The 22,207-nt window shown below is 46.4% G+C and overlaps 1 protein-coding gene across 6 annotated transcripts in view; it reads right to left on the bottom strand.

Annotated features, from left to right (window-relative positions):
• rerea (arginine-glutamic acid dipeptide (RE) repeats a) overlaps positions 1-22,207 on the bottom strand; it is a 130,317-nt gene that overhangs the window by 1,829 nt on the left and 106,281 nt on the right. For 5 of the 6 annotated variants that reach the window (XM_085393043.1, XM_085393045.1, XM_085393044.1 and 2 more), the window contains 11 exons: positions 21,612-21,710; positions 14,666-14,746; positions 5,674-5,836; positions 5,459-5,551; positions 4,716-4,915; positions 4,376-4,537; positions 4,168-4,281; positions 2,694-4,072; positions 1,832-2,054; positions 1,011-1,731; positions 60-230 (listed from right to left, as the gene is read on the bottom strand). In XM_085393043.1, coding sequence (XP_085249169.1) covers positions 60-230; positions 1,011-1,731; positions 1,832-2,054; positions 2,694-4,072; positions 4,168-4,281; positions 4,376-4,537; positions 4,716-4,915; positions 5,459-5,551; positions 5,674-5,836; positions 14,666-14,746; positions 21,612-21,710 — 3,406 coding nt within the window. The remainder of the gene's footprint in view (positions 1-59; positions 231-1,010; positions 1,732-1,831; positions 2,055-2,693; positions 4,073-4,167; positions 4,282-4,375; positions 4,538-4,715; positions 4,916-5,458; positions 5,552-5,673; positions 5,837-14,665; positions 14,747-21,611; positions 21,711-22,207) is intronic. The other variant, XM_085393047.1, reaches the window with a different exon arrangement.

Below are 22,207 nucleotides of genomic sequence, written 5' to 3'. Positions count from 1 at the left end.
GATAGAAGCTCAGACTGATAGATGTGAGTAAGGAGAGTCAACACTGGCTGAGAACCTACCAAAAACTGGGTGTCGCAGCATCTCGTGTTCGTGCGGCGGCTGGCCCAGGAGAGGGTTGGGGATGGCGCCGGGTGGGTAAGGGAAGCGTGCCAGGTGAGGTCCGGCCAGGGGATCTACTGCCAGCGGATGGCCGCCGGAACCTGGAGGACACACAAGACATTCACCACCACCTTCTGGGAGTCAGAGTCTTAGGTTCAGGGTACACTCATTACAAGATAGTGTATCACACAGCATGCTACAGACATTAATGATACTCAGCTTAATGTAACGTTACTCCTCAAGGTTGATTTAAAGACTGCAGGGACTACGTTACTATATTTATCCATTGTAAAAAATCTGTTGGCTCTGTCAGTAACTTAAGGAAGATATGACTTCCTGTCATCCAGCCTGTCAGTGATGTACACTACATTACAGTGACACTGATCACAAGTCCCTTTGTTCAGTCTTTAATGAGAGGAGTAACAAATTAGTGCAGTACATATTATATATATATATGTATATAAATATAAATATATAAATGATACAATACCATGACAGATATGCTCACTTCGATACTTAATACAATATATCATTTGTTCATTTCACTGCAACAACTTTGTCAAAACATCTCTTTCCTTTTAAACAACATCAGAATAAGTGCAGATAAATGGCAAAATTTCAAACAGCAACATGCTTCCTGAACTCAAAAAGCAGTCTGGCATCTGTTATGTTTAATCAAAATGTAGTAATTAATACTACATAACCAAAAATACAATATATATATTTATTTCAGAGTGATAACAGGTTAAATTGACCTGTGAGTGACTCAGAGCTCTACTTTTGGTCTTCAAACATTTAATTAAATAAAGTATCTGTTCATTCTTAAGTTGTCATCTGTAATTAAAGCTTCTAAATTCAGTTTTTAATTTCACTTGTCATGCATTTATGAATTAAGCAGGGCTTTCGTTTACCTTGGTGTAAGGGATCTTGCTGGTGGAGGTGGAGATGGGAGTGAATATGTGAGTGCTGGTGGTGGTGCGGTGTGACATTGAACATCTGCAGACGAGCGATGGGATCATTGGCCACTGTTGCCATCCTCTCTGCATGGAGTCTCTCTGCTGCCAGCCTCTCTGGGTAGCTCATTTCTGGGCGCAGCTGGGGCCCCGCAAGGGCTAGCCGCTCACGCTCTAATGGGTTCAGGCTGGGATGAAAGGAGGCGAAAGGGTGAGGGCCGGCCATGGGGGGCAACGTGATGGCCCCGTGGCGAGCAAAGTGTTCCATGGGGTTTGTGGAAGGGTGGAGTGTGTCCATCTCTGGAGGCTTGACCTCAAAACCAGGTTTCATCCTTTCCCTCAGCTCCCTCTCGCGGATTTCCCTCTCGCGCATCTCCCGCTCTCGAAGCTCACGCTCCCGCATGGCTGGGTCAGCGTTGTATAAGCTGGGCATGTGATAAGCTATCAGCGAGTCTGCGGGGTTGAGTGACACAAAGAACGGGTGGTTTCGATTGGTGGGGGACATGACGTGGGGCCGGGCATACTCGCTGAGGGTGCGTAGGGCGGGTGTGTCGGGGCCAATGTAGGGAGGCACAGCTGCAATAGTAGTCGGGGGACCGTCGAAGGGTGGACGCATGTGGGCGGGGCCGGCCATCTGAGGTTCGCTCATTCTGCCTTCGTGAGATGAACTGGAGGCTTTCTGTGAGGAGAGGAACATCATGCTTAGTTTTTCTTACTTTTATTTTTTTTAACGAAACCAGTGCGAAACATAAAAGTAAAAGAACGATTACACCACTCACCGCGGCTCTCTCAGCTTCCTTTTCTCGTTCCCGCTCTCTTTCTCGCTCCTTTTCCCTTTCCCTCTCTCTCTCTTTTTCCTCCCTGGCTTTCTGTTCTGCTTCCCGTTTGGCTTTCTCCAGAGCTTCCTCTCTCTTCTTGGCCAGTTTAGATGAAGCCAGGGGCGTGAAGTAGAAATCGGTCCGAGCACACGAGTTGTACCCCCGGTCCAAGTGCTTGTAGAAACTGTAGAAACACAGACACAAAAATAAAAACGTTAAAATAATGTCTTACGTTCATAAACTGACATTTGTTTGGAGAAAAAAAAAAAAAAAACTGATAAAAGAAGGTTTGATCATCATATCCATGTGAAATTTTGTGTACTGAATGGCAGGATAAATGATGAAAACACCGCTGGTATTAGCTTGCATTAGTCCATGTTTTAAAAGCAAACAAACTCCCTCAGCATTCACTTTTCCTGCCACGCTGAGCCTATAATAAACTCCTCATTGCTATTCATTGGCAGTCTGAGAGTCACTTAAGCGGGAGGCAGCAACACGTACTCATATTCGGATGCTTCATACACTTCCATCTCACTGTAATTAATCTCCCTGTTTTCCATCTCTGATAATTCCGAACCATCAGCTACTCAGAGCTCGAGGCTAATTGTGGCCTTGGATGCCTGTTTTTACAGAGGACATTTGATTAGTTGCCTACATTAAAGACTTAAAACCTGAGGGCGACTCTTTGTTGGAGAGCTAATCAGTATCCCCTGATAAGAGAACAGGCAGACTACTGATAAACAGCCACCTGTGCAGGTGTATGTTTTTCTCTTTTACAGATGTTTGATGTTCTGTTGTTTGCTCAGGCTGTTGACAGACGTACCGTGCTGATTGGCTGGCATGGCTGGGCGTATTGACGACTGTAGGCTCCGGGGAGGGGCTTCTCTGTGGGGGTGGCGGGCTCTCTGGCTCTTCCGACTCGTCCAAAGGCTCCTCTTTGATGTGCATGGGTGGGACTGCTGTGGCCGGGCCAGCACAGGTGACAGAGGCAGGAAGTGGCATGGAGATGGAAGAGGATGGAGCCGAAGAAGAAGGAGGCTGCAAGCCAGGCATAGAGTTTGATGATGATGGGGGAGGGGCGGTTGGAGGTAGAACTGTACTGAAAGGATGAGATGAGAAAGGTTGCTGAGGTGGCCCGCTGGGATGTGAGGCTGCTGCGGAGGGTGGCAGAGGAGGAGCTGGAGGAGGTTGGTGGCTGGCTGAAGGTGGGAGGCTCTGTGACTGGGTGAGAACTGGAGGCTGGGCTGGGGGAGGCTGAAGCTGCTGGCCTTGAGGCATGAGCTGGAGGGGAGGCGGATGTGCTGATGGAGGATGATGGTTGGATAAAGAGCTGAGAGGCTTGAGGGCAGGAGGCGGAGGCAGGTTTGAAGGCATCTGAGGGAATGGAGGTGCCGATACGTGGGGCGGGTGTTTGTGAGACTGTGGGTTGGGTATCTGAGGGATGGGTGTAGTTGGCGGGGGCTTGATGTGAGGCATAGATATTGGTGCGGGGGGCAAGGGCTGCTCTCTGGGAGGCTGGGCGCCGCTCTGAGAAGATGACTGGGACTGAGAAGGAGGCGTGTGAGCCCTCTGTTGTGATTGGCCAGAGACCGGCGGGAGTGGGACCTGAGACGGACCCACAGGGAATCCCTGAGGGGTGATGGAGTGAGGGTGAGCCATGTGTGAGGGGCCCGGCTGCAACGGGTGAGGCATGGGAGGCATGGGTCCGTGATGCGGGCTGGGTAATGACTGAGGTGGAACTGGGGGGCCAGGAGGCGGAGCCTGAGTCATAGGTGAGTGTGGAGAGGGAAGCCTTTGAGGGTGCAGGGATGCTCCTGACTGGATTAGAGACATTGGGCTTGCCTGGGGCAGAGGCTGGGGAGGTAGAGAGCTGGAGGCTGCAGCAGGGGAAACCTGCGGAGGCAGTGAGGGGGCTGAGGTTGTGGGTGGAGGGGGCGCCGAAGAGGCGGCTGAGATGCCCGGTTGACACTGGATGACTGGAGGGTGCTGGCTCTGCAGGAGCTGCTGCTGTTGGGCAGAGGAGTCCGAGTCGCTCTCATTGTCACGGGGGCTCGGGATGCTCGGCGAAGAGCTCCGGTTGTCCTGATCAATGTCTTTAGGATCACTACTGAGCTCCTCGTTGATGCTCCGCCCATCAGAGCTCTCGCCCTCTCCCTCTCCTTCTCCCTCGCATTCTGAAGGCGAGTCTGGCCGACTCAGCTCCTGTGGGGACAGAGGAGAAGAAAGGAAGCGCATCAGCACACCAACTACACAACCTCCCCTTAACACATAGAGATAACACAAGCAAGCAGACTCACTTGTGTCTTGGACTTTTTGGCGTTGGCCCTCTCGGGCTCCTCTGTGTCTGAAGCTCCTTTCTCCCGTTGCCGTTTGGCACTCTTCATAGGTGAAGGAGCTTCCTCTTTAATCTTCTGTGGAGCAAAAGCAGCAGAGACACAGAAAGTATACATTACAGAGGTGCATGCAAGGAAAAACGAGGGGTCAGCGACTCTCTGCTGTACTTACTTTGCTTGGCTTCTTCATGGAGTCCGTCTTGCTGTCGGTGCTGTCAGTGCTGGCTGCGCTGGGTGAAGTACGTCCGCTAGAGCGCAAATCCTCGTTGGTGGGTGAGGCTCGGCCATCAGGACTGGCTGTCTGCTTCTTACGACCACTACGTAGCGTCGACATCTGTAGTTTGAACGAAGGAAAATTTAGCCCAATTTATAAAACTTTCAAACTTTGAATAAAATAAACATTTGGTTTGAGATTATGAGCTTATTTCTTTGTAATCTGGGTCTGGATTGCTCCAGGGATAAATCTCAGGGTATGGTTCCTAAAAGTGAAAATAGAAGGATAGCTGGCGCACCGAGCCTCGGTTCCGTCGGGTCCTCATGCTATGCTTCCCGCTGAGTCCATCCTCTTCCTCTTTGACAGGTTTGAACATAAATGGCGGAGGGTCCACGGGCTTCTCGATGGGGGGCAGCTCACCGTACTTCTTGAAGTGAATGCGGCAGTCGGTGCACAGCAAGATGTTCTCGCGGCCCCCGTGGTGCCAGTCCTTGGAGGCTGAGGAAAGCCATTTACAGTTGTGAAATAACACAGTCACACAAGCAGAGAGGCACAAACATCACACAGAAATCATCTGACAACCTGCAGTAATACTGAGGAATACAGGCACCACCTTAAAATAATTTCTCCTTTCAATATTTAACAGAATAAAAATGTTTGTACTACAGGCTCTACATCAATGTCTAATCTGTCCCCTGTTTTATACCCCATTTAAACTCCCAGTAATCTACTAATAAGAGCTTGATGGGTTAACACTATAAAGCCAAGTTATTAGCCACCCTTGCTTGGATGGCAGAAACGTCAGCGTGTTCAGATGGGAGCCAGCTGTGTGCAAAGAGGGGGAAGGATAATGAGGTGGAGAGAGTGAACGAGCTGTGGGTTCATGTCTGATTTGATCAAATTAGTCCTGACATACTCTGATGCCCATCTGTCACACAGTGCTGTGTTGGGTGGGCTCACACCGATCCCAAGACAGGACGGGAATAGCCAAGCAAGTCCGTATGACGGGTGTGCGCACGAAAAAGAGATGTGGCATCTTACTGGTCGTGAAGCAGTGGCGGCAGGCGTAGCCTTTTAGCTCCTGTTCGCTGTCTTCACTGTCAAAGTCATCTTCACTGGCTGAGCTGAGGTCCACTAGAGAGAAGAAGGAAGGAGAAAGATACGTCACATACATCTCTTTACCGACCAACGAGTATATGTCAGGCCAGGCCGTCCCCTCTCCTCCCAGCTGCCACCATGACGTCAAAGCTACGTACAGAACTCGCTCGACGGCGGGCGTGAAGGAGTGTTGACGGGAGTTGAGGCGGTCCGTGTCTTGATGCGGCGGAAGACGGGCTGACGACGGTGTCGGCGATGGGCTCGACAACTGGCCGCCTCGGGAGTCTTCTTCCAGTAGTAGTAGAAAGTAATCAGCTCTCCCTGAAAGAAGACGATAAACAGGCACCGTTAAAACAGGCAGTAACATCTTAGGAACGCAAACGAGCGTCTGTGATAAGGGGGAGGATTCACTTTTGATTGCAAAGAGGTGAAATATCTGCAGTTAGGTGGAATGAAATCTGTGGAGGATACACATTAGCAGTGGGTGCTGCGTTTCACAGTGAAAGGCCATGGAGCGGGTCAGTCCATGCCAGGATTTGTAGCTGGCTGGGCATGTTTGTGCTGCGGCCCTGTCTGTCCCAGGATTAGGCCAGGAGACTCACTGAATGCAGGGATATTAGGATCAGTGCAATGGTGGCTGCCTGGGTGGCAGGAGGTTGAATGGGAACAAAAGAACATGTCAGGCAGAGCTTTGGCGCTACAAATAGGGAGTGAAATGGCTCCTCGCCCCTTCACTGGAAGAGTCAATTGAACTTTAATCAAACATTCGGAGGGGTGCGCTTGCCAGCGAGCGGGGCGGATAAATCCAGTGTACAAAAGGCCGTCAGGAAATCAATACCCAACTGAAACATTAACACATGCAATCATGGATCAGAAAGCACTTTGCTGAGGCAGCCTGTGCATATTAACTGCAGCTTTCCTGCCACACTCGTGAAACACAAGCCCTAAAAATTGGCAACAGGAGTCGGTGGCAATTATGTAGTTTCCTGTAAAGCTTCGCCTTTTCTGCCTCGCTGTGAACTCTCACTTGTTAGTCATCTTCCACTGACTCTATAACAAATTTACAAAAGGTGCAGTGTGTGTTCGCAGGGTGAGCAGTAAGTCACCTGTAATCTCAAAAGCCCCGAGGGCACCCAGCCACTGTCTGAGGTCTGTTAAACCGCTGTTCAACAAAGCTCCCAGGGTTTAATGGCTATTGATTGTTTTCCTTCTCTGCTTCAGCCGAGAAACTTGACATTAATTAGTCACACCATTACTCTCTGAAATGCATTAACAGCTTTTCAGCAACAGCCTGATATCGTCTATCAAAATGTAGCGAAACATGAAAAAGGAGGAAGTGATTTGATGAAATGGCTAAGAAAAGCCCCCCCCCCCACTTTAACAAAAACAGAAAATAAAGCCAGTGAACCGTAGCACACGTACACATACAATGTAACTCTTAGGGGAAATTCATATCTACCAGAGCCTGCAGGATCCACCTTATCAGGCAAAGCAGTGCTGGAAACATTTACTGAGGGTGTCTGAGCTCAATGAAACCTCCTCACATTTCAGGGTAAATTAAGGCACTACACCAGGAAAACCACTGCTCCAGCCGAAAACAGTCTCAAACCCCACGAGCTGGTGGAGGCTTTATCTGGATTGGTGGATGGATTCCACATGCGGTGGGCTTTAAGATAAAAAAGCACATGGATACTGATCATATTATCACCTAAAAGCTACATTATGCTGCTGCCGTTTCAGTCGGCGACAGAACTTTGTGGCCTTTCTTGTGCGCCTCCCACTTCAACCTGCCAGCCAGTTGGGAAGGGGAAGGGCGCAGGTGCTAACTGAAAGAAGGCGGGCATCCTGATGTGAAATCTAATTGAAATGTCCAGATCAAAAGTGTCGAGTGGTGCCGAGCGCTGGCTTTGCTCTGTGCTTAATGACTGTTCTCAGCAGTGCCTCTCTGCCTCCTCGCTGCGGGTTGACAAGTACACGGCCTCAGCAACAGCTTGGCAGACACAAGGAAAGGTCACCCTGCCTCTCCATCACTTACGCTGTGTCAAGTACCATTACATTAGGCAGGGGCTAATGAAAACATTAACTTGGGCTTTTGAATGGGAATTAACAGGTGTGGTGATGAGCTGGTGCAGCTAGATGTAAATAAAAAAGAGGAAAACAAGAAGCACAGTTCAGCAAATTCAGTACAAACATGATGCAGTGGAAATGTCTGCAAGTACAATAATATCTGTAATATACACAGATTTTAAATTTGAATGCAGCAAGTATAGCATGGTTAACTAAAACTAGGTTGCAGGTAACTAAAATGAATTAAAAAAAATAGATGTTTGTGAACCTAATTCAAACTAAAATGAAAATAAAGAGAAAATATCCTCAATTTTAGTGTTCGGTGTTTTTTTTGTTTTTTGCCAAAACTTGCCTTATGAGGCTTTGATATACATGTCCATTAAGACTCAACTGCTTTCAAAATCTCCTGTTTTTAAAAAAAAATTATATCTGTGGTGACTTTCCGAAATCTCGCTTCAAACTGAAATGAGCAAACCTGCACTGAAAACTAACTGAAACAAGACTGAATCCAAAGCAAAAAATCACAACAAAATAAAAATAATAATAAAAGCTCGTTCAAAATCATAGAACTGTAATAACTGTGTAGTGCAGTCGCACTGATAAAGGAAGGACTGTGAGCACAGTGAACGTGTTGTGCAGAGAAACAGCCCGATGTGAACATGCTGCACGTGAGAGAAGCTTTGTGCAATACATTTGTGTCACAGTGAGACTGACAGATTTGGGTCCTCTGAAGTTGTGCAAGTCCCGTCTCTCACACCGACTGAAGACTTTTCTGCATCAGAGCCACTTTATCATGCTGCCACATGCCCGCAGCAACAATTTAACTCCAGTTACCTCGCAGTTTATTCTCCCCGTTTGGCCGTTGTGGAAGCAGGTTTGTGTTTTACCTACTGATGCCATGTCTTTTTCCCCTCCCTTCATAAAATTAACACGTCCATAAAAGAAACAACTAAACAAACCTGCATCTAAAACAGCTGAAAGACAAATTTACATAGTCCCAAGGCTTCTGCAGCATAATTTTCTCCCTAGTCCACTAAATCGCTGCAGAGCGGCACAGAGTGTGCTGCTGCTGCTTTGCAGAACATGAGATAGTGACAACATAAGCTCAGTATTATTAGGCCTTTTAGGCTGCTTCCATCTGCAGGAGCTTTCTGGCCGGTGGATTATCCAGCAAGGGAAGGGCTTACCCTCATATCAGGGCGCTCAGGCCTTCCGTTCCAGTTACTGCCACTTAAAATGGTCATCTACATAAAGATGTGCAGTTATTTAAAAAAATATGTTCATAGTGATTGTTGTGCTATCGCTTTAAATTAAATACTTGCAGTTCGAGTTCATAAAGCATGCATATAGAGATGCGTGACTTTTGTATTTTAACCTTACTGTAATATTATTCTCACAAACAGCTGCTAACAGAGGTTAGCAGGTGACGAAATTAGGAAAATTCCTCCTGAGGCCAGATTTTGACTGAAAGGGTTAACCACTTTAGGCTGCAGTGTAATTGTGGGTGGGAGCGCTGGTTGAGGGTGAGCTCGGTGGTCGTATGTACACGGGTAGAGCTGAGGGCGAGGGCTAAACTCGTGTATTTACACCCTCATCTCCTCTCAGGCCCAGGCCTGAACAGATGGTTTCTGTTTTTCCTGGCAGATTTGTGACAGAGCCACAAAAGGCCTCTGCTTTGACATGAAGCCAAACGGTTAAGGCCGTTATTGGCAAGAGCAGGGGAAGGAGGAGAGAACAGGGGAGAGCCGAGGAGGGGGAGGGCCGAGTGCCGAGGAGAGTCGAGAGGGAGGAATATAAAAAAAAAAGAAAAAAAGAAAGCCAGCAGCGGAGAACAATGGACAATCAACACTGAATCCCAACCACAAACCAGTCCTGAAAATCTCACAGCAAATAAAAATCTCTGCTAAAAATTTAAGGCGGTCGGGGAGCAGAGAGGGCTGGGAGCGTGTGATTTCTAGGTTCTGGTGGCTGACAGCGAGTTGTGTAAACAACCATTAGTGCAGCATGAACCTGCGCTACTCCTGCTTCCTCCACAGCCTGCAGTCAGAGCAGGGAGGACTGCTTCCTGCTTCATTTCAGTAAGGTGAAAGGGGAAGTATTTCTGAGCTAAATCAAGCCAGGGCTTAATTATACATGAGCTGGACCTGTGGACTCCCAACTCTTCCGTCGCCCATGACAGACTGTCTGGAGCGTGCGCGACTTCGCCATCATCCTCACCATGAATGTAACTGGAGGGCGTAACTTTATGAACGTGTATGTGCTTCAGTGGGTTTGTGCGTCCCATTTAATATGTTTCAGTGAAAGTTTATTTTAGAAATTATCAGGATTTTTATTAAAGTTGCCGAAATGGTAAAGATGACAGAAATGTGCGCTTCCAAACTTTTTATATTATATGCAGCCAGTGACACCAGAGTCTAGTTCTGGATTTACAAATTTCCAATAATAAATAAAACATCGTTATGTCAGGTGGAATAAAAACTATTAGTGCTTAGCGTTACCAAACTACACTTTCCCTCCTTACGTCATTTATTTGTGTTTGTGTTGTGTGAAACTAAATGACAAGGCCAAATATTTAAGCTACTAGGCACATGTACAGTATGTGATGAATTCAAAAACACACCTACACCATAGCGATGCCTCAAAAACGAAGAAAGACTGAATAGTGAAAAGATCTTGGCTGGTGGAGCGGGGTGCATGTGAAAGGCGGCTAAATAGACAGCCGTTCCCTGCTGCGCAGCGCCTTTCTGCCGGAGAATGACTGAATAAGCTCTGCTTTCACAGGTCAGGGATGCACATGCTGAAGAATCAGCACTCGTGTTTTTCCTGCTGTAAGCGATTTGGCCAGTGAAAGCAGATTGGATGGCAACAGTGCCTTTTTTGCTGGAGGGTCGATCCTGCGTGTTCTGCTGATAAGCTAGTCTCCCCTCCCCTAAAAAAACAAAAACAAAACTCACAACATGAAGCCTACCAAAGAACTCAATTACACAGGAGCTCTGGCTCTCTGGGCTCCGTCTATTAGGCTGAAAAAAGATTTTGCCTACACTCAGCTGCGCTAAATTGCCTGTGGTCTGTTAAAAGAACATCAATACGTGCTGGTTGAGCTTCCATCAGCCGGCAGCGATTTCACTGCCTAAACAAGTTATATCATTTACCAAACGCGGAAGCTGTTCTGTCACACCGCCGACAGCTGCTGCCAACTGGACCAGGCTCCTGTAGTTTGCCGCTGGTTTAATTAGTGTTTCAACCTAAGTATTTATAATCACACTCATCCCCGAGGTTCTGGCTGCTGAGCTGAGGACATGGCAATGAATTCAATGCGACGTTTGTACAGATTGTACCGGGGCAAACATCTGCTGCGTGAGGTTGTGTTGGGAACACCGTTCTCCTGTTGGGCGTCCCATAAATGACAGGGCCTTCGGGGACCGAGTGGTTCCTTTTTTCTCCGAGAGAAGAAGATGCTGTAAGGAGCGATCGGCACATCGCCTCCTTTAAAAATCAGACATACAGCTCAGATCTAGCATCTCTGTGTGGACCTGAAAATTAGCGCACGCGCTAGAATGATAACAAACTGCAGGAAGCTGATAAATTAAAGCTCCAATAAACTCACCAGTTGGTGTTGGATGCTAACTGTTTGCTGACTGAGAGCGCTTGTTCAATGCGTGACGTTAACAAGAAGAAAACGCACACTGTGGCTTCACCTGTGTTAGCTTTTCTAATGTGCTGCCAAAGCACCTTTCTGTCTTTTTCCCGCTCTGTGCCAAAAACAAAGCAGGAACCAGCAGCATAAAAACGTCTCACCAAATCAGTTTTAGTGTTTTATCTCCCCCCCCACCTTTCCTGCCCTCTACGTCTACACGGATTACAGCTGACATTCTGGGCTGTAACATTACTAAAACGACACCACCATCTAATATATATGACCGAACTACAATTACGGAGTCGTCTTGGTGATAATGCTAGGCCTTTATGAAGTTAAATATTTAAACATGGAGCAAAGAGAAACCAGTAGGGAAGCTGGTAGGGAAAGAAAGCTCTCACACACACTCAGATGCTTTTGTCCTATGCCTGTAAATTGTTTTACACTGCTTCACTGACTTTATTAGATTAAGGCTGCTCTGAGTTGTATTGTGAAACACTTTCTTGATCTATAAATATAGAGTATAATACACTTATGTGTGCATGAAGTAAGTAAATTACCAGTGTTTTCATGCAATTTAAAATCTCACAGGACGCAAAGAGACAACCTGTACTGAATATAATTTCAGGCATGAGTTGCTTTTACATCAGTGTTTTTTACGCTGTCATGCATATTTTACTTTGCTGAGTAACACTGTTGTCTGCACACTGAAAACAGTCTGTCTTTAAAGTAGTAAAAGCCCAGGTATTGCAATACGTTCTCATTTGCAATCTGCTGCTGCTCGTGCTGTACCCTTTTCCACCAGTGACGTCGTCTGGGCTCGGTCCTGCAAGGAAATGGGCCAAAACTCTCTAATTTGATCTAATTTTCAGCTGTCAATTTCTCTGTCGAGCTGCACGGCAAACTAAGCAGTCGCCGATTTAAATCAGTTTGGCAAACACCGTCTGTTGATGTTCTTTATGAAAACGCTCCCAGTGAAAATATCAGGCGCGTAGTTATCTGTGATCTACCATTTCAGCATATTCGGTTGTTTAAACACTGAAGGCAGCAGATCGTGTTCCATGACGTCCTCTCGTGAGTGAAGGAAATGGTGGCCAGTTGCAGACGGTCAGGCGACACACCCACCCACTTCCCCCTGTGGGCCTTTATGTGACTTTATATGAGGCATTCCTGAGTGCTAGTCGGGCCTGGTGTGTTTACACAGCGCTGGGTGCTTACCCTTGGCACTGGCTGTTCGAGCCGTGCTGACGCTTCAGGGGCAGCGCGGCTAATAGGAGCTAGCGGGAGGAGCAGTGAGGGCCGGGCGCGCGGTACCGGACTTCTGGGCTTTGTGCTGTGCGCTCCGCTCAGGACTCATACATCTTCTTTCATGCAACTGGAATAGTGTGTGTGTGTGAGAGAGAGAGACAGAGAGAGACTGGAGATAATGGGAAAAATCTCTGTTATTTCCCACACCTAAAATATCTAGAGATATTGTTGTTCTCATGTTCTGGAGATCTGGGATTTGGGAATGAGGAGGGAGAAAATAAATGGGCACTTTCCTCCGGGTATTAGCTGGCACTTGCTCCGATCAGCCAAGCAGCACAAAAACAAGCTCAGTCATAAGCAAAGATGTAAAGTCTGTGTGAAAACACAGACTTTACTGGCTCTTTTGAGCCAATGCCCATTTTACTCCCTTTTTTCATAGGACGCTACTACCCTCTCCGTGCTCTCCCAGTCATCTTTTCATATTTAAAGGCCAGTTTATTTTCCATTTGCAGGGGGAAAAATTAATCTTTCTCTGCTCTGTGGTGGTGGCAGGCCCATATCCTGGAGGAGGTCTATTACCTCTCCTGCCAAATAGACTCCCCCCTCCAGGTTGAAGTGCATTAATACCTCCTTTATAGCCAATCAACTGGACTAGTCATATATTTCAAAACCAGTAAAAATAATTGAAGAAACCCTCTGCGAGGAAACAGTATTCATACACTTTAATCTCTTATTCAAGAGACTCAAATTGGTTTTGAGGAATAAAGTATGAAAAAAAAAGTAGCACAAAAGGAGACGACACTAAAGAGTTGGGGTGTAAAAATATTACAGGATATGTTGCGGGTTTTAGAAAAGGAGGGCTGACGTACCCTCACCTCAGAGCAGGCGAGGAAATGAAGCAGATGAAAAGTATGACAAACACCTTTGATTTTCCTTTGATGTCTGTGTCAGCACTATATCGGCACACTTCCAGCAGGAGCAGCCTCGCAGAAACAGCAAAGTCTGCACTGTTTCATGAATCAAAATGTATATCTAAGAATTATTTAACAGCCGAGTCTAAAGGCTTTGAAGCAACATGAACCTGTTCGCTCTGCAGCCAATTACAGGCAAAATAAAAATGCAGGTCGAGCCCTTTACGAGGTTTTATATCTAAAGAAGTAAAAGCACAAAAACAGTGTGGCTTCTGTGTTTTGTTTCCAACACAAAGTTCACACTGAACGAGGTGAGCTGCTGTTAATCATTGCCAGGCCTGAATCTGACCTGTTTGTACTGTGGCACGGGTCACACGGACGTTCAATAACGATTACGACACACACCCGCACGAAGAGCAGGGAGCTGCTGACAGGAGGAAATTCCCTCTGCTTATGTACATAAATAGCACATTTACAAAGTGCGAGAGGTACAAAACAACTTTGGCAGTCAGTGACAAAGCTTTTGTTTAAAGGAGGCATACGATACAACCAACAGGAAGCTACCTCTAACCGCAGGCACAATAATCTCCAGTTGCAAAAGTTTGGAGTGTACAAACATTTTCCTCTCCAATCAGCTAAGAAGGAAACAATTCTCTGAATTTATAAGATTAAAAAAAATACTAGCTTAGGTTTGATTAAATGACAGTAATCAAAGTTATGGCCTTTGATTCTCTCTACCAGGCCAGACACAAATGTAACTTTGTTGATGTTCAAACAGTCACGTTTATTGCTTTGTAATCCTAGTGGAAGACATCGCATTGCCCTTTAGTTTGCTCTGAAAATGGCTGAAAGACCAAGAGAAGGAAAGGAAAAATCCCAAGTGCTAATAATAAAGCACTGTAGCACAAACATGAGATAAAGCAGGCTTCTCCACAGAGCTGACATATGCTGTAAACACAGTGGTTCAAATCACATCTGCACTACTTGTTTACTACTTGCTAACAGAGGGTGCTAATTAATGTTGAGTGTGTAACTTGCCTGGGAAGTACATTTAAGCTCAGGTTTACACTCAGGTGCAAACAAGTATTTTTAATATTAATATTATTATTTTCCCCTGAGCCTGATGTGATAATACTACGCTAGAGTTGTTGGCAAGCAGCGCTTCTTAACAATAAGGCCTCACAGCATTAAACTAAAACTTGCTTTCTGTAACTTACAAGGAAACTGCAAATGCTTCAGTTTCTCTGTTTTTGTATCAGTGGCACAGAGAGAAATAAACGAGCTTACCGTCTCTTTGTTGGGCAGCAGCTCTTTCCGGATCCTGAAGAAGTTTTTGCCGAACTGTCTCAACCCTTTAATGAAGCGCTTCTGCAATTTTTTTGCACAGAGGAAGAGAGAGAGAACGAGAGAAAGAGGGGGGGGAGAGGGAAAGAAAAAAAAAGAGAGCAGTGAGTATATGTTAAGTCAGCTAAAGTACCACAGAATAAAGTTTTCTGCTTAACACCATGACAAAGAACATTGTTTTCATTTCGCTAGTCTGCGGTCGTCTGAGGTTTGCTGTGTTTTTTATAAACCTCTACAGCCGTTTAAACTCCGGAGCAAACACAGCCATGTCAGGGCAAAACCAGAGAGGAAATGACAGGCAAGGCAGGGAGAGACGCTGAGATTAAGCTCGTCGTTTCACGAGCGCAGAACATACAGTTAGACAAACACGATCTAATGTGAAAACAAACACAACAGCAGACGTGCCAAACGTGTTGTTAATCTCCCAAGTGAAAGTTCAAAGTCAAAAGCTAAACTTGAAGATGCCTCTCTGTGCGTGGCACTCCGTTTCTAATTCTGTCGTTATATTTTGGCAATCTAACAAACCCCAGAAAAATTTAAATGTCCAAAAAAAAGAATTCTTTCTAAGTGAGGTGAACTACACGATGACAGAGAAGGCTACTTTGTGACACTGGATTTAATCTGACATTAAAAATAAACTGAACGTCAACGAGAGCCCTTACCTCAATGTGAGCACAAAAAAACAAAAAGAAAAAACAATGTCGGAAAGCCCCCAAAAATCAGAGCAACCTACATATATTTCTTCTCCTTTAAGAGCCACAGACTGCGAGCCATAAAAAGCGACGGCTGAAAAACATTCATAACCAGCGAAGCAGACAACCAAAGGGTTTACTTTCTTGCTCCAGAGGCGAGCCCCGTTCCACAGTGATCTCAGCCAACCGTTTCCACCAAGTAACTCCAGCAAAAAAAAAAAAGAAAAGCAGAGAAAAGTCCTCGGGGAGCACAGCACAAATCTCTACGTCCACCCACAGGTAAAGGGAAAATTAAAGGGGGGTAAATCCACAATGTCTCCGACAGGACGTCGTTCTTCTTATGTTTTTTTTTTTTAACAAGAAAGAAATAGCTTGTCACTCTCTGCTCTTCCACTACAAAGGGGAAGGCTTTACATGTGATCTTTCTGCAAGAGAGCCTCTGGTTTGCAGCAGGATGGAAAACCCGAAGTGGAGTCCTGTGCTTCATGTTAGTGTTAGGCACAGCTTTCATTTCAGCCTCTAGCACTGAATGGGCAAGCTTTACTTCTCTACCCACCCCTCACACACACACACACACACACACACACACACACACACACACACACACACACACACACACACACACACACACACACACAGAAACCTAAGCCAATGCTTGCGACTGAAACTACACAGGTTTCTATTTCCTTGTGAGGAAACTACAGCATGGAGTGAGCCTGCACAGAGGCAAAACTAGCTGCCCGCCTGAGAGGGGAGCCAGGCTGACACAATTTGTGTGGAGAAAGGTCTTGGACACGGTGGAAAGGACACAAGTGGGCGGGAAAACCAGATATGGAGCCTCTCCTGTGTTGTCCGGAGTTCATTTTCCATGCCATGTACAGTATGTTATGCAACCACAGATTGTTTACATACCTCATTTTGGTGGGGGAACAAAAGCCAAATTTACAGAAGTAACGCAGCCTGCTGCGAAGCACAACTGTCTTTCAGGGAAAATTACAGGCGAGAGAGAGCTTTGTGAATTACTATACTTACGTCCTTAACACAAGCAAACTTGATATTCTCAAATTTTCCAGCTCTGCTTTGTTATTGTGCAGACAAAAACATAAAGAAAGAAGGCACAGGTCGAAATTAAACCAGACTAAACAAGCAAACACAAAAGGGCCTGATCAAAAAGCTAGTCGCGCTCAGCTGACAGCTTAACAAAACGGCCTGTCCTGTAAGTGTCATGAGACAGCAGCTAATTTGCATTCATCAGCTTGAAGGTGTAGCGGCTGATTAGCCAGTAGATGGAGCCGTCTCTAACACCAGCACCACATGCAACGGGGAAAAAAAAAAAAATTTCCGACCACTCAAGGGGGTTAAGGGGGAGATTACTATTTACACTGTCACTCAAAAGCAGTCTAGAGACCCTATTTCAGGGTTTGTTTGACAGGCGCTGACAAAACCGAGTAAATAACCAGCTGAAGTATTAGCTTCACAAATGTTTGCGGGGGAAAAACAAGAGGAAAACTACCCGAGGATTCACAAATATTTAATAAACCTGAACCTGAGGTAGACCAGATGATAAGGTGGATGAGGGGTGAGGTGGTGCTGAGGATAAATTTCCATGTCTCAGCTTTACCTGAGCCTGCAGAGCTTCTACGTCAAAAATCAATTAGACCTGCCCGTGCAGCCTGCATCTGTCCTAATTATGTCACCTTAATTATGTTTCCCCCCCAACTGTACTATTTACTCAGTGCGCCCGTTCATCTCCACAGAGGAGCTGCATGCGTGCTCTCCCTCCCTCTCGTTTTCTTTCTCTCGCTGGCTCCCTCCTCCCTTCTCTACATGTCGGCTCCAGTTTAAGGCTCCATTTCAGCTGCCTGGGCTCACTGCTCTCCAGCCCAGCTAATAAATCATCTGCCAATCTGCTCCCCGAATCGCTCTGCCCCTGCTCCGATTGCTCCAGCCCTTGGTTGCTAGGCAACACAGCGGCAGAGGAGGGGCTCGGAGAGGCAGAGCAAGCTGAGCAAGGGGGGGGAGAGAGAGAGAGGGAGTGAGTGAGTGAGCAAGAAGGGGAGAGGGGGGCAGCTGGGTGGTGGAAGCGCTACCAAATAGCCATCCGCTGTGCAGAAACAACAGGCGTCTCTCTCTGAGCGTGTTCCAGAGCGCTGGCGCTTTTTACCCGCCCCGAGTTTCCGCCCCGAGTCCAACAGTGCACTATTGTAAGCCCAGAGAGGAGACGTAAAATAAGAAAAATAAGGAGGAGAAAAGAAAGGAAAAAAGGCATTAAATAGCCCTTTGTTGCGTGCAGGCACTTCCTGCTTGAGAGGTGATTGTTCGAAGCAGTAAAACTGGTTAAGATAAATGCAAACATGGGCGCAAAGATAATATCACAAAGACACACACACACACACACACACACAGGACATAATTCCCGCTAAATGTCATTCCATAAAAACACTGACGCAAGACCAGCACAGCAGCAAACAAAGCTACTTCCACTCAATATGGAGTCATTATACTTGACTTGTTGTTAAAAGCTGACCTTTCCGAGCCTGCTGCGAATAAACACAGAGGGCTGAGGGCAATCAGTCAGCTAGCCAAAAACAAAAAGCAAAGAAAAACACACACACACACACACACACACACACACACACACACACACACACACACGTGTCTGTTATGAAACATCAGCCCGTTACATTGGGCCTGGTGAGCAGAAAGGAAATCACAACAGTCTTGAATAGGGGGAACCGCACTGACAGACAAGAGACTACCCACATCCTCTTTGTACAGACACCTCACAGAAAGCACAATCTATGTAGATATGCTAAAATTTGCACTGTTGTCCCGCAATTACAACCATAAAGTATATTTTATAAGCCTTAACTTTTCTGTAAAAGACCTAAAAGTCACCCCGCCCTCAATTTATTTATTTTTTTAAAACAACAAATGTGAGAGTATCCTGATCCTCTGCAAAGCAAAGCAACATCCACTGCTTTCTTTTGCTTGCAGTGACACAAAAGGTGGCAGGAAATTCCAGCACACACCCATCCTGCCTGCTACTTAGTTATCAAACAACAACCGTCTCCTAAATAAAAGAAACACACTGCTGGCACAATAAAGGGAATAAATTTTGCTGTTGACATTAAACATAGCCTGCGGCACGGGAAACAGGGAGGTGTGTTGCATTTTATCCGTCTGCTGGGTGTCAGCTCGGCTCTGCAGGTTTGTATTCTACCACTGGGGGGCCGCTACTCTGCTCTTCTCCCTCGTTCCCCCCCTCCCCACCTCGTTGCTGTCGGAGGCCCTGCTCCAGTCATCCATCAGCCCAAGAAACAGCCGGAGATAAGCCGCAACAGAGTGCAGCTGGCTGAGGAATAGACCTCCCGCCCTGCAGCAGTCGTAGATCAGCCTCGCTATCTGTGACGTGGCGACACACACGGCACGGCTGCTGCTTCTGATTGTTTATAGGGCACCTCCTGTTGGCCGGCGCATTATTAGCACCGCTTATTTACTAGAAGGAATGACAGCAGCCTCGGGTGAAGCCACATTTCATTATGATGACCTTCAGCAAAGTCTGAAGGGCCAGAAGGTGCAGAGGAATCAATTTACTGATAAAACAACTGGATTTCCTTTGAATTCTACAGACACACAGTGGATCTAAATGAATAACTTTAACTAAAATCAGCTCAATGTTACCTCTTTCGATCAAATAAAATGATAATAATCAGAACATATTTTATTTTTACGATTAATTATTATTACTAAATTAGTAACAACTAATTGAAGCTGCAGGAAGTCTCCAGTAAAGCCTGAAAACACTGAGGTACGAGTCAACTTCAAAGCTCAGTCCAAAATTTATTTGTGTATAAAGAAGATTGCAAATCTTGCAATTGTGGTTAAATCAACCACACGCGCCCCCCAACCACCCACTGAGAAACAGCTACAACGAGCTCAGACCGCATAGTAGATGTTTCTGATAAATTATTTACAGTTTCATATTTTATTTTATAAACACGCGAGATTTTTCTTGGGCGTAATCTGCAGTCATCGCCTTAGTCACACGTCAAAGGGTTTTGGTTGGCGCTGGCGTCAAGGTGATGGATTTCCGGTGTCTGACAGTTGCACTAATAATGTCACGGTGAAGGATTGTTCGGGGATTGACTGTCACAAATCTTTCTGGAGTGAAATAATGTTCTGTTCCTGCGAGAGGACAATAAAAATCAAACGACACGCTGCTTTGAGATGTTGTCACTTCGTCCAGAGCTGTAATGAAACGCCAAACATATGACTGTGGCAGCGGTCCTGTCGTTTGAATGTGTGTGTGCGCGTGTGGGGGGGGGGAGATTATTCGCATTTCACTCAAAGTTTAGAAGGTTGAGACGAGGTCCAGGAGTATATGCTGCTGCAGCCGTAATCACACGGAGGACAGGAGATGTGAGTCAAAGAGGGAGGAAGGGAAGGTGGCAAGTGACCCCGCAGACAGGCTGATTCTGTCATTTCAGCGGTCCCTGCTGTCACTTTTATTCACATCTCTAAGAGAATGGCTGGGGTGAGAAAAGAACAGGCAGGGATAATGAAGCCAGTCCTGGAGGCGACGAGATACAAGAGGGAGGAGGTGGAGGAGGCAGAAGAGCGACGGGGGTGATGATGAATAAATGAAGAGCAGCAGGGCTGGTTTCTGCGAGTACGTCAAGGTTGGAGCTGCATTTACACCTGTCCCTCAAGGCTGCAGGGCTGAAAAGGCACAAGTGGTGATCAGATCAGTGGAAGCCGTGTCCTTGGCCAAGAGTCAAGATGCTGCTTCCCCCCCGGGCGGCAGACGCTGTGTGAAATCCTGCTGACTGCCTCCACCCGCAGACACAAAACGCTTTCGGGACAGAACATGGCAGACGCTGCGTACCGGACTCCCCAACAGCTCCTCGGCTCTTGTTACATAACGCCGTCAGCACGGTGAGATGAATCCGTATAAATGAATGAGTGAATGGAGCAGAACACAGAGAGCAGCGGGGTGACGGTTTCAGCACATCATCTCCCAGTGGAACAGCAAAATAACACAATCAGACACACATATATGTACATAATAATGGATGTGACTGTAATGGAATATTCGGTCTATTCAAATTGCCCAAATGATTTGCTGTGAGCTTGTTTTAGTGTCTGAGTCTCCTGCTGCCGAGACAGCGTTTCTTTGACAAGTGGTCTGTGGTCGACCCCGCTGTGGTCGAGTGTGGCAATAAAGCCTCCCATCACCGCGCCCCGTCCCTCGCTCTGATTACCTTTGCACAGCTGTGCCTGCCATCGGCAAGTGTAAATACGAACGCACAAATAAAAGGCAAACTCATAAGTAGTCCACAAAAAAGGAGGGCTCACTTAATTTGTTGTGATCCACCGCAGCACTGCCGTGGGCCGAGGGTTTAATTTAAACGCGTCCGTCGTGTTTGATTACAAGACAAACGACGCCCATTCATTTCCACTGGATACGAGCTGGAATCAAAGTCTGCCAAGTGTCAGGATTACGAAAACAATATCACCGAGAGGAAAGGCTGATTCATTGAGGAGGAGGAACGACTAACAGCAGCCATTCAGCGAGAGAGGCGGGTGTTTGTTTCTAAGATCTACAGTCAGATCCTTCAGCAGTGTTATCTTTAAAAGAGCCCGAGTATATAAACATGCAGCGCAGTGTGTCATAACGCATCAAGGCCAAAGCCGGAGCGCTCAGTCGTTCTGACACAGTCTAATTTGGCGCTTTCATTCCCCTCCTTCCCACTCATGATGCAGTGTTTGATCAGGGAGAAGGGCTGCCATTTTCTGATCCCAGCCCTTCAACAGCTGTGCTGAAATTCACATTGAAATTGAAATGGAGGCAAACGTTACCAGCCCCCCCTTTTTTCCCCTCTTCTCCCCCTTTTCCAGGCTTCTATGCTAAAGATTTATTCTGTGGGTGATAAACAGGATGCAGCTGCTCTTGAGCCTTGGAGGAGCTGGAAACTGACAAGTGTTTTTACTGATGTTTTGTGAGGCCAGGCCAAGAGTCTCAACAGCTCCCTCTAAAGTCAAACGGCAGACGAACAAGAGGCGCACAGAGTGAAATGAAATGACAAAAACAGCAGCTCGCTGTGGAAACCAACTAATATTTATGCAGCCCGTGTTATTTTTAGATCAGCACGCGTTTGCTAATGCGTGACAACATAAAAGAATGGCTCTCTTACCACTTCATCCTCAGACCAGCACTTCTCTATCAGTTTGGGTACCGGCTTTTTCACCAGACGCTGCAGAGCCTTGCCGGCGTCGTAGCTGCTCTCGTGAAGCTAGAGGGGAAGAAAAAACAACAACAACAAATAAATGAGAAAGCAAACAAACATAGCTTTTAAAAAAAAACAACCAGTCTCACTAAGGGCACCTGAGTAGTATCCGCACCTTTTAATGAGCTCAGAAAGCAACGCAAAAAGATTTTACATCCAGGTGTGACTGAAGCTGTTACTATAAATGAGAGGGATGTCACACACTAAAGACCCAAGACCCCAGCCTAGATATAACAACAATAACAGTGACAAAATCAATTGCCGTGCTTCTTTTAAGCTTTGTGTCACATTCGGCTGGGCGAAGCAGACAGCGCTGGAGCTCTTCCTCTGAGAATAAACAAGCATCACTCATTGGAATTGCAAATGGAGAGTAAGGTCAAGAGACAGTGACCTGCCCGCTATGTTAATTTTCCAGTTTATAGATTTGGAATATAGATGCCCTGTTTATGGTGATTATAATCTCTTTCTTGCTCTCAATTCCTCCAGTATTCATTATCAATCCG

This window comes from Rhamphochromis longiceps, linkage group LG20 (genome assembly GCF_057381845.1).
Source record: "Rhamphochromis longiceps isolate RC_006_pf linkage group LG20, R_longiceps_female_GT1.1, whole genome shotgun sequence".
In the NCBI taxonomy this organism is placed as follows: Eukaryota; Metazoa; Chordata; class Actinopteri; order Cichliformes; family Cichlidae; genus Rhamphochromis; species Rhamphochromis longiceps.
This window is presented reverse-complemented; position numbering and strand designations above follow the sequence as displayed.